The sequence below is a fragment of the Hypomesus nipponensis genome, chromosome 4 (assembly GCF_054491055.1).
Source record: "Hypomesus nipponensis isolate SF chromosome 4, ASM5449105v1, whole genome shotgun sequence".
Classification (NCBI taxonomy): Eukaryota; Metazoa; Chordata; class Actinopteri; order Osmeriformes; family Osmeridae; genus Hypomesus; species Hypomesus nipponensis.
This window is the reverse complement of record NC_140364.1, coordinates 14442555-14454571: the sequence shown is the minus strand read 5'-3', so window position 1 is coordinate 14454571 and position 12017 is coordinate 14442555. Positions and strand designations below refer to the sequence as shown.

General features: G+C 46.7%; 1 protein-coding gene across 1 annotated transcript in view; it reads right to left on the bottom strand.

Annotated features, from left to right (window-relative positions):
- Nucleotides 1-6019, bottom strand: part of LOC146295758 (uncharacterized) — a 50088-nt gene extending 44069 nt beyond the window's left edge. Inside the window, exons 1-2 of the mRNA XM_084696893.1 lie at nucleotides 5830-6019; nucleotides 4662-4859 (exon numbers count right to left, since the gene is read on the bottom strand). Of these exons, the coding sequence (XP_084553019.1) occupies nucleotides 4662-4853 (192 nt within the window). The 5' untranslated portion in view covers nucleotides 4854-4859; nucleotides 5830-6019. The remainder of the gene's footprint in view (nucleotides 1-4661; nucleotides 4860-5829) is intronic.
- Between the last annotated feature and the right edge of the window lie 5998 nt (nucleotides 6020-12017).

Genomic DNA, 12017 nt, shown 5'->3' with positions numbered 1-12017 from the left:
ACCTGCAGTTGAGTAGGAGCTTTGTGAGAATGAGACCATCTCCTCCCCCCCTTCTCCCCTAGCAACCCCCCAAGCCTCACCCCCATCCCCCCGCCTCCCCAGACCCCCCTCACACCCCACTAGCAGTGAGCGTCGCTGGCAGGCAGGGGCTGCTGTGAGGACGAGACAGAGGACTTCTAACACAACCTGGAGGACAAAATAACAAGGTGATTACAGGACGGGGAGTGAGGGGAGTGTGTGTGTGGGTAGTGTGGAAGGGGAGGGCAATGTTTGAACACATTGTGCTAAAATATTTCACTTTCTGGTCAGTTTGAATGACAGAAGGAAAGGAGGCAGGAGGATAGCTGAGGAAAACAATTGTAACTAAATAACCATGTTAAATATTAACACTCAGCAGTGAAAAGCAGAGGGAAATACTGCAAGTGTAATAGACTGATAGACGGATGAGGAGAAAAAGGTGGTTCCGAAACAGTCTTGCACAGAGATGGACTGTGAGGAAGATCTGGTGTTCAAACCACAGCACGCTGGGTGAGCGATCGAACCTCCATCCCATTAAAGCTCAATGAGCAGGCAAGGTGAGGAAACAGATGGCGGGGCTAGTTGTTCTGCGGCCAAGGTCGAGATTCCAAAAACGTTTGCACAAAAAAGCCTGTGTTCTCTGAAAGCATCTGGGTGTCATCGCAAGGACACCAAAGCCTCTGTTTTCCTGCTGGATGTCAGGAACCACCCACCCGTTATCTATGCAGCATTGAAAGCGTAGCCTTCTGATTAAATGAGCAATATTCTGTCAGACATAAAACAACAGAAATCCAATTTGCGTGTGCTCATAGCACCAGTTCTACTCCCAAACGCAGGTTGTGTTTCTATTCATGTAATTAGCAGGCAGCCTTTGTTTCTGAAAGATTTTTCTCATTTGAGTCATCAAATAAAACAGAAATAATTATTGGTATGACAGTTCCACATCGCGCTTAAAAGCCTTCTCCCAAATGAGTCCTCTTCAGGGAAAACAGTCAAGCAAGCTCAGCCTTCTTCTCTCTGAATGCAGAACAAACTAAAACATCTTTATTTGAGACAAAATAATAATTAAAAAGACGTCCCCCTCCGAGGCCCCCCCCCACAAAGACACAGAGGATGAAGGTGCAGAGTCAGCTAGCTCCTGGGCTTCAAGCTTTGTGCTTACTAGGTGTGTTCCTCTCCCGGTAATGAGCTAAAGGTCACCGCTCCGTTATGACACCCATTCTAAATCCAAACCAGAGCAGGGCTGGCCAGCTGGACACGGAAGAAAGAACGTCTTCCATAATGAGGCTGGGGCTGGGGCTGGGGCTGAGGCTGAGGCTGGGGCTGAGGCTGGGGCTGGGGCTGAGGCTGGGGCTGGGGCTGAGGCTGGGGCTGAGGCTGGCACGGAGGCTGGGGCAGAGGCGGTACAGAGGTTGGGGCTGGGGCAGAGGCTGGGGCAGAGGCTGGGGCAGAGGCTGTACAGAGGTGAGGCTGGGGCAGAGGCTGGGGCTAGTGCAGAGGTTGTACAGAGGCTGGGGCTGAGGCTGGGGATGGGGCTGAGGCTGGGGCAGAGGCTGGGGCAGAGGCTGTAGAGGCTCTGGCTGGGGTCGTACAGAGGTGAGGCAGAGGCTGTATTTATACAGTAATATATATATATTGTTTTTAAGCAGTAACTTTACTTTAATTAGTGAAGAGAGAAAAGGTTAGGGGTGAGAGTTGGTGTTCAGGTTAGGTTTAAGGTTAAAGTTGGGGTTGAGGTTAAGTTTTGAAGTTGGGTATACGTTCGATATAGCAGCGCCTGATTGCCTGAGTTAATAACCATTGTTAATCCACTTGACTTTGCCTAAGGGAATGCGAAGGGACAGTTTAAAGTACAGACTTAATACAGTCCTCGCCATCCTAATAAAACCAGAATCGATTACAACACAAAGGTTTCCTTTCGTGCTGCAGCGTACATGAGGCCGCTGCGAGGGCCACGGGACGGGACGGGGGGGGCTGTGAGGGCCACACACACACGGTCCAGACTCACACACACACACACTCTCACAGAAAGTAAGGGAGCAAGGACAGGGTCTGTCCAGGGGCAGAGACAGCCTCTCTATTCAGGCCCACAGAGCCTCCCAGAGGAGCTGTACCTCCACCCCTGTACCTCCACCTCTGTACCTCCACCCCTGTTCCTACACCTCTGTACCTCCACCCCTGTACCTCCACCTCTGTACCTCCACCCCTGTTCCTACACCTCTGTACCTCCACCCCTGTTCCTACACCCCTGTTCCTACACCCCTGTTCCTACACCCCTGTTCTTACACCCCTGTTCCTCCACCCCTGTACCTCCACCCCTGTTCCTACACCTCTGTACCTCCACCCCTGTTCCTACACCCCTGTTCCTACACCCCTGTTCCTACACCCCTGTCCTTACACCCCTGTTCCTCCACCCCTGTACCTCCACCCCTGTTCCTCCACCCCTGTTCCTCCACCTCTGTACCTCCACCCCTGTACCTCCACCCCTGTACCTACACCCCTGTTCTTACACCCCTGTTCCTACACCCCTGTTCCTCCACCTCTGTACTTCCACCCCTGTACCTCCACCCCTGTTCCTACACCCCTGTCTGTGTCAGAGTTATGGCTTGTTACTCCACCCACGACAGCAGGAGCGAGCGCCGGGACGTCTCATTACCCCCCACACAGCCCCGCCAAACCAAGACGGAGGGGGTTCAGATGGCTAAGCGGTTAGGGAATTGGGCTATTAATCAGAAGGTTGCCAGTTCGATTCCCGGACATACAAATGACGTTGTGTCCTTGGGCAAGGCACTTCACCCTACTTGCCTCAGGGGTAATGTCCCTGTTACAGTATGGGAATGTAACCTAGAATGTCGCTCTGGATAAGAGCGTCTGCTCATTGACTAAATGTAAATATCAGATGAGGGCAGGGGGCTGGCGCAGCGTCCCTGCCGAGGGACAGTCTGCAGGGTGGGGAGGAAGGCGACTGCCAGAGAGCACAGATCAATCCCAACTCCAATCACGTTATTTGTAGGGGTTCTTTGTACGGGCAGTTTCACAGAGGGCTTGACGAGCGCCCGTGGAACTGCAGCTCAACCAAGGAGCAACCCCCTGAGGAACCCACACGGATCAACCCCCACATGAGATGGTCAGTGAGGGCTCCCCTCCTCCAGAGACGATCGGCGACACAGAGAGGTCCACGCATCAAGAGTGGAGATACAAAGAAACATTTGCATATGGATGTTGATCCGTCTGGTCAGTTGTCAAGCTCGGCAGAAGCCTGGTAACGACACATTCATCTGAACCAGGTGTGTTGGAGCAGGGAAACATCTAGAACATGCAGGACAGGGGGTCCCTGAGGACCAGGGTTGAGGAAGGCGGTGCTGGGGTGATGGTGCAGGGTACAACTCTAGCTGACAGGAGCGCAGCCGGGTTTAAATGATGCCCTGGGCTCAGGCACAGGCTCAGGTGACCATCTGTAAAGCCGGACCCCAACATCACACTGCACTCTCAGATCAATACCCACTCTGCTTGGCATCGTACTTCATGTCAAACCTGCTTGACACGGTCGATGGCAGGCCACAACAATGTCCGTGTTTTCTTTTGTGTGTGTGCGTGCTTGTGTACATGTGTGTCTGGGTGCGTGTGTGTTGTGTTTATGCTTGCACGCATGCCTGCGTCTGTGTCTCTGTGTGCGTATGGTCCTGCTGGCGTGCCCCAGTGTGCAAGCGCACACACGCGTGTGTCCTCCTGCATGTGTGTGTGTGTGTGTGTCTCCGTGTGTGTGCCTGCACCCGTTTGTGTGTGTGTGCGCGCATTTCCAGTGCTCTCTGACGCAAGGCACCCTGCTCTGCCTCTCAGAGTGATGCATGCTGGGAAGCTGGGGCCTTAAGTCACCCCGGGGTGATTGACCCCGTCCAGACAGACAGGAGGGCGAATGTGGTCGTCCTGTCTCTTGTAGCAGGGAGAGCACACCCAAACCCAGAGAGACGCAGGCAGGATGGAAACAAACCAAACAAAAGTGTTTGTTTATTCATCAAAGTACTCAGGCACACGGGGAACTACTTACGTATCACGGCAAGGATCAAGACTCACAAGGGAAGGAACCGTAAACACACACAAAGACCAAACTCGACACAGGGGAAGCCAATCCAGCAAAGAAGCAAACCGAAACCAACATACAGACACTTGACAGGACCCGGGCGACCACAGACCCGGCGACCACAGACACAGGGAGAACACATCCACACCACATCCAAATCATCCACACTGTGGATGAGCAGCAATGCTCGGCTGATTTTGTGATGCTTCGATCTTAAATGTAGTACGGTTTGTGTTTGGCGAAACCATGGTGATTCCACCGAAGAGCTTTGTATTATGGTTTTAACTCTCGACATAAATCAGCCCCTCGTCTAATCAGAGCTATTCACAGCTGGACCGTGCATCACAAAACTCTCAAACAACACTCTGCGTTTGTTTCACCGGCAGACAGTACGTTTACATCAGACAATCTAAACCTCATTTGTTTCACGCGCATCTGTACACACACCTCATGCACATCCACAAAACTACCATCTCACACACACACACACACACACACGTCACACACACACACGTCACACACACAGAGACCGGCAGGCGAGGTGGGAGCAGGCCAGGCTTACCTTCCTGTCGTCTCTCAGGCTGGTGGTCTGGGTGTCCTTACTGTGAGAGTCTGCCACCGGCCTAGCGCTGCTCTCAGCCTGGCTGCTCTCAGCCTGGCTGTCCTCCGCCCCACTTTGCCGGCCGGGGCTCGGAGGAGAGGGGGGGGGCGCGGGGGCGGGCTCTGACGGCTGCACTCCAGCCTGGACCTCCATCTTCACCTGCACGAGATGAAGAGAGATGAAGGAAAGTGGAGGGGTAGGGAGAGAGGGGGGGAGATATAGAAAGGGAGTGAGAGAATACTAGTGACAGATTGTGAAATTAAAAACAGTCTTGCTCACATTGTGAAAGGAAGACAATAGCAGATAAATTAATGAGTAAAACAGGACCTCAACTGAGCTCATGCAGCGTAAACCCCCACACAAACAGCACTTGATTCACCACTTTATTCTTTCCAAAAGTCTGTATTGTACATTAAATTGCACACACGCATTCCCTTCTCTACAAGTAAGGGCAAAGAGGTCACTAATAATCCAAAAGCATCAAACTATATTACAGTTACGGGCACCCGTGTGAAGCTAACACAGAAGAACAATTTGCTAAAGTTGCCTACCCAATATGTTTTCATCTAAATTAATTATGATTGGTTTTTAAAGATTAAATGTGATTTGTTTCTTCATAGTAGTACTAATTACACTTTTTTCATAAACGTTTTTAATTTATTCATGACCTTTTGCTGCCTATTTTGCGTCTTTTTCTATGGCTCTGGTTTGCGTCAGTAGTCAGGGTCAGCGATGACGTATGCTACCTTCCAATGTTCCTTGTTTGCAACTTGACATGTGTGAATATCTTGTCTCCTCGCGTTTTTCTCAAGCATTCAAAAATGCTTCTCCATTTGTTTTCTCTTTCAGAGATTAGTTGTCAATTACACGGTGATTTTAGTAGGTTTAGGAATACATCTAAATTATTTTATCTAGTGCCCTAGGGCTATATGGAGTAGACAACCTACTAAACGCTTCCCAGGCGAAAGCGTCTAAAGAAAATTACCCAGTTACGACTATAGCACAACGGTCTTCCCGTTTACATCCGCCGGTTGAAAAAGATAGACCGCTGTTGACATCTTTGAAGAGGACGCAATGTTTGAAGGTAACCTGTATAAATAAACCATATAGACTAAGGATACGAAAATACCTGTCACTTCAGCACTCCAGGTTATGCCAGTTGCATACGGAGGCAGACGCTGTAGTCTAACTTGATTACATCTCTGTTGCACTGACAGAAAAAGACACAACCGTCAAAATGTGCGTTTGGTTCATGCACTCGCCACAGCAGGCGACGATAAGTTAGCTGTTCAAACTAACAAGAGGCTTCCGTTACAGTTCCCCGCTGACGAAGCCACAAACCGATCATGTCATGAACGAGCGGGCGTGTCCCTTCTAGCTGTCACAAATCCTCCACCCGCCTCGCGGTTCCACAGAGCTCCGATTCCCATGGAGCTCGAGCACAGACCGTGGGAGGGGCTGACCCGCTGCTAGGGGTGATGCTAGGCCACAACAAGTCAAACTGTCAAGTTAGGATGCTGACTAAGTGTAGGTCTAACTATTCCCTTCTGTCAAAACCTGTTTCATTTCTGTCAGAAGTATTTTTTTGTACTCGGGTCGTTCGTGTAGAATTTCAAATGTCTTCAGTTCAAAGGACATGATTTCTGACTATGCCAGGCATTTACTCTATACCACGTGAATATGCTTGAATTGGCCTGTTGGAAAGGGTTTTTCGTGACATCCCCTCCAGCATTATGTCCTAGTTGCAAAACTATATGCTAACCACAAGATGGCAATATCAACGCTGATATATCACCCAGTAATTTAGCCCCAGCTAATAGCCTTATCTCCTATCTTATCATTGCATTTTGTCCGAATGCCATCCAATCATTAGTGCTTGTCCCACCTTAATGATTGGTCGTGTTTACCGTCCTGCCACGCCCACAGTATTCGGATTGATTTCATTTTACTCTCTAACCTTATATCTATTGGTTGCTGTCAAGATGTGAGGTTTATTTAAGCAAATATGACAAAAAGTGCTTTTCAACAACATTGCCTATCCTGCCTTTAAATATTGTACAGTATATGTACAAGAATATATGTACAGCAAAGGTGGGACTGGAATATACAGTAATTTTAAAATGTCCCGCTCAAAGGCAATAAGAGTGTACTTGATAATAAAGGCCTATTGTCCACTATGACCATTACACACTATTTTTGCACATCAACTGTTGAACTACTGAATTTGTTATTCAGTAACTCGGCTACATCTGTTTATTACTCGACATCTCATTACACTGCACTGCTAAGCTATTCCTCTTTCTAAACTTTGTCCAAAACGGAATCTATGCAGAAAGAAACTGACAGGCTGTAATTAACTGGAAATAAAACTTTTTAAATGATACAATCTAATCAACATAAGCCTAACGCCTGAACCTGGGTCAAACGCTGCTTAAGGGAGGGTTCTCAAACTTTTGGGGGCCAGGGACCCTTTACAGGGCTGAACATTTTCCAAGGACCCCCCCTTAATTGTAACACCCATTCAGCATACCCTTTGTGCTCTTAACTGGACACATTATGCTTGTTTTATTGGTGCAAATGGTCCCCATCTGTAGATTATCTTTTTTCACTTTTTAATGATGCAGCACAATTTTACAATATTATAATTAATGGCAAATTATTTTGCTGACCCCCTGGCTATGGTTCGCGGACCCTTTGAGAACCACTGACTTAAATGATAGGCTTCCACACTGATCTTATTACCAATGCCCAGTATTGTGACGACTGTGTGCGTGTCTGTGTGTAGCTATTTAGCATGGGGACTATATGTCAGTCAGTCTGCTCGCAGTGGCCATGACCAAGTGAAGGATGAACGGATGGATGGAAGGATGAGCGGAGGCGTCAAACGACCGTTATGGCCACCACATCCGCTATGGTTTTCTTTACAAGGGAACCGCAACCGAATCAAACAAGCAACTGCTCCGACATTTGTGTCTTCGTCTGTGTTGACGTGTTAGAGGTGCCAGCTAGCCGCCCGGCATGCGGCACGGCCCTGAGCGGCCAGGCCTCGACCGCAAGGAAGGGACGCAATGTTTACCTCCGCAGCCGGTATGAACAGATGTTTACCGTCTATTGTTGATCCGCTGATCCGGTAATTGTTTTGTCTCTGGGTAAGCCAGAGACGTAGGGGCAGGCAGCCAAGGCAGGGCCGGAGGATAGAGGAGGGTCTGTCGGAGCTTGGCAATGCTTCCCTGCTGGCTAATCCAGCACCACCACCATCTTATTCATGCTTGGACCAGACGACACACACACTGGGAATCTATGATAGGTTTACTGTGGTACTACAGACTGGTCAGGGCTTATTTGGGTTGTCAACTGACTGCATTCTTGAAAAGCAAAGCAGTGAATTAAGCACACCTAATTTTTGCACGACAGACTCAGTGTCAATCATCGTCTTGATACCGATTGTGTCGCTAACGGTAGCTGACTTGCGCACGTTAACCTACAGTACAGTAGTACATCAGCTAAATAATAAATGTAAAAGTTGAACATCAGTTCAGTAGCTTGTTAGCTTGTGGGAGATAAACTGCAGAAAGACAGATGCAGAATCGTCACAGGCACAGACCAGGGTGATAACATCTTATGTAGCTAGCCATGTTTCCAAGCTGTGATATTAACACCCCAGTATTTTTACCCTCCGCTTCCTATTGGTTAGCTGTAGCACTTCCACAGCAGGAGCTCAGCTGTACAAGTTACTTAGCCGGGGGTCCAGTCTGAAGGAACTAAAAGGAGCACAACCGACTTCTAGGTGAGCAGAATTGGTACATTCTGCCTGTTTTGATCTTATGATTTGTTCTTCTGTATCTGATTAATTCAATTCTTCAAAGCACCGGATGTAGCTTGTCTCCAACTAGGTACTAGCCTAACTACCAACTAGTTAGCTAGCTAATAAGTCCGATTTGTTTTCCCTGTATGTGCGCTATTGAGCTAGTATCGTGGCGGGACTGATGGATTATTAAAGAAGTAAACCAAGAGAGGAGTATCAAATGATGAGTAGAGTATTGTAGAGCAGTTGATGCTGTTCAATTTCAACGATTTGAGACAGATAACGCTAGAAGCACAAGGAAGATTATCCGGCTCAGTGCGGATAGCCGGTGACAATTCTTAAGTCAAAAGGTGCGTTCGACTTCATGCAGCGCCGGCGGCACCGACAAGAAGTGAGTCGGATGCACCTAAAGCAGGGGCGTAGCCACGCGTAGGCCTAAGCAGTGGCGGATTTAGTGATTTGTGGGCCCCCGGCGAAGACAAGCATGGGGCCCCCTTAACCCCTATTCTTACTCTTTTCAATCCATATAATCATTATTAATATATATAATATTGATAAGCTATAGCAGCCTCAGTTGAAAAGTTGGATCAAATGAAGATATTGGGCAATCCGGTGAAAATGTTCCTAACCTCTATGACTTTGTCAACTTTTTCCCTTCTAGTGATATTTTCAAGCATTTAGCTTACTCATTTTGCATTAATTCATTAAGAACCCCCGTTGAAACAAGCTATTGTAACAACATTGTCACCGGCAGTATTTCAGATGGAATCACAATTCAAACAGTACAGTACCATCTGTTTACTGAAAATATGCCCCCCAAAACGTAAATAAGATTGACAATTATTTAGGGTGAAAAGGCTAATTCAAAAAAAGTTTGCTGGAGGCGATCATTGTCAGTAACAATGCCAAATCTGGTCTCAGTCTAGAGCCCTGCGTGGAGAAGCTTACCCCGTAAATTGTGCTACGAGCAAGATAGCCTAGCTGCTGTTGCTAGCAAAACTTCACTGAGCAGCAGTTGTGCTAGCTGCAGCATTATTGGATACCAGTGGAGAAAAATTACGTTTCCTCCTGTAGTTTCAGTTTGGCAATTACTTGTTTACTCTCCTCTTTTGTGCTCCGCATTTTGCAAATTGTTTTTTGCATTCACTTCACTCTTCTACTGTCTCACATTACCCAACTAAAATGACGTGCTTTGCTGCGCAGTTGCTGCAATCAATGGAATAGTCCACAGTAGTATCGGGTGGGAGGGGAAGCCTGCGTTGACACAAATAGAATAAACGCTCTGTTGGTATCTTTGTTGATACTTTTGTGGAAGTTTATGACTTTTAATCGATTTGTATTATTATTATAGTTATTATGGATCATACAGTAATTTTATGTAGACACCCCTGGCATCTGGGGGCCCCCTGGTAGCTGGGGGCCCCAAGCGGTTGCCTACCTTGCCTAATGGCTAAGTCCGCCCCTGGGCCTAAGGTCTACTCAAAAACGAAAAGGTCTACTCCGAAAACGTATGCTCCGGGTGCACATCACAAAGTAAAAAAGTAAAAAATAAAAATAAAAAAAAAGGAAAAGATGCATATCCATATTTTTCTACGTCTACGCAAAAATATTTTTTTGGCTACGCCCCTCAACTAAAGTTGTTGTTACTGACACGTGACGATCGCTAGATGGTGCTTCTTGCATAAGGAAGGGAAAGGCCTGAAAATGAAATAGCCTTGCAGTGTTTTAGGCTTAGTAGGCTGTGGATGAAATCATACTGGTTTGAGAATGTCTATTGTGGTTTCTATTGTGTGCTATTACTGTAACGTTAGGAATACGGGTGTGGATGGCGGGTTACGCAAGAACAGTTAGGAGTGCTCATGAAGTAGCCTACTCATCAATGATGCAAACTTATGTTTCTAAAATGTTGTTTTAACCTTTCGAAAAACATATTTTTGGGGGGCAAGTTTTTTTCACAATTTTTTTTTTTTACCTTTATAAACGTTTTGTTTTATTTTACTTTTTTTACACACACAGTGAAAGAGGAGAGGAGAACGTTAAGCCTAACAGAGTAGATGAAAGCAGAGTACAGTACCTTTACATCTAAGGACTAAAAATAATAAATGCACAAATCTCGCGTATTGCATTGTGGAAGGATTATTTGTACTTTTTTTTTACCATGTTAAATTCTTTCCAGACGGAACAGTAGTGGCTTTGTATCGATATTTCTCAAAGTTAAAACTAAATATTTTTCTCAATAACCTTAGTTAACACAACTGTTCAGTTTCTTGAGTAAACGCCAAATATCAGCAACTAAGTATTTCCCGCGTCTTCTAACTGTCACTTAGAACCAGGCTTTAATGAAGGGCATCCTCCCGCTGTGTCTGTCAGACAGGGCGATCCTGTCCTCAAATTGGTCGCAATTATCACAATGAGTGACCGTTTCCTTATCGCAGGAGGTCGCCTCCACCCATGTTGAGTACAAGCGATGTGCAGTCTGCGTGTCTACCACTAGGGGTCAGTTACAGACTTCTAATAACTGCCTGGTGAACAGACATGAAGACATCTTATTCCTCGTTGTGGTTCTCTGTTGTTGAAGACAATGTTATTCTTGTAGCTTAGATATCAGAGAGTTGTTTTTCTTTTCTTTGTATGATACAATAAGAACCTTGTTCAGTTGTTTTGTTGCTGTTGTTATGTTGTTAAGTTGAATATTTTTTAAGTGATCATTGAGACAATGAGAAGTTACTTATCAGTAGAGACATACCCCTCAAAATCTGGATGTTCCCCTTAGTGTACGTTATCTGTTGCAGTTTAAAGTGACGTTAGTGAGAGATTGTATTTATTTTATTCATCCTCCTCCTTTTTTATCTTCCTTTCATACAATTCTGTTGGAGAGATGTGTTAGAAGAGATATGTGAGCAAGTCTTGATCTTTATAGAATGTCTCTGTTCGGTTTCCCACCACTAGAGAGAGTTCCAGATCAACACTCTAAATTGTGTGTGTGTGTAGGGCTCCTCTACACCGAGGTGTGTGTTTGTGTGTGTGTGTGTGTGTGTGTGTGTGTGAGGGGGGGGGGGGGGATAATGTTTCTAGAGAAACATTATCATTTGTGTGTGTGTGTGTGTGATTTTACGGAAGTAAGGATTCATCTCAATTTTAAAAAGCTAGATACTGTAGCGACTGTACCTCAGCAAGCTAGTGTACCCATCCACAGCTAGCTAGTGTACCACAGCTAGCTAGTGTACCCATCCAAAGCTAGCTAGTGTACCCATCCAAAGCTAGCTAGTGTACCACAGCTAGCTAGTGTACCCATCCACAACTAGCTAGTGTACCACAGCTAGCTAGTGTACCCATCCACAACTAGCTAGTGTACCACAGCTAGCTAGTGTACCCATCCACAGCTAGCTAGTGTACCCATCCAAAGCTAGCTAATGTATCCATCCACAGCTAGCTAGTGTACCCATCCACAACTAGCTAGTGTACCACAGCTAGCTAGTGTACCCATCCACAGCTAGCTAGTGTACCCATCC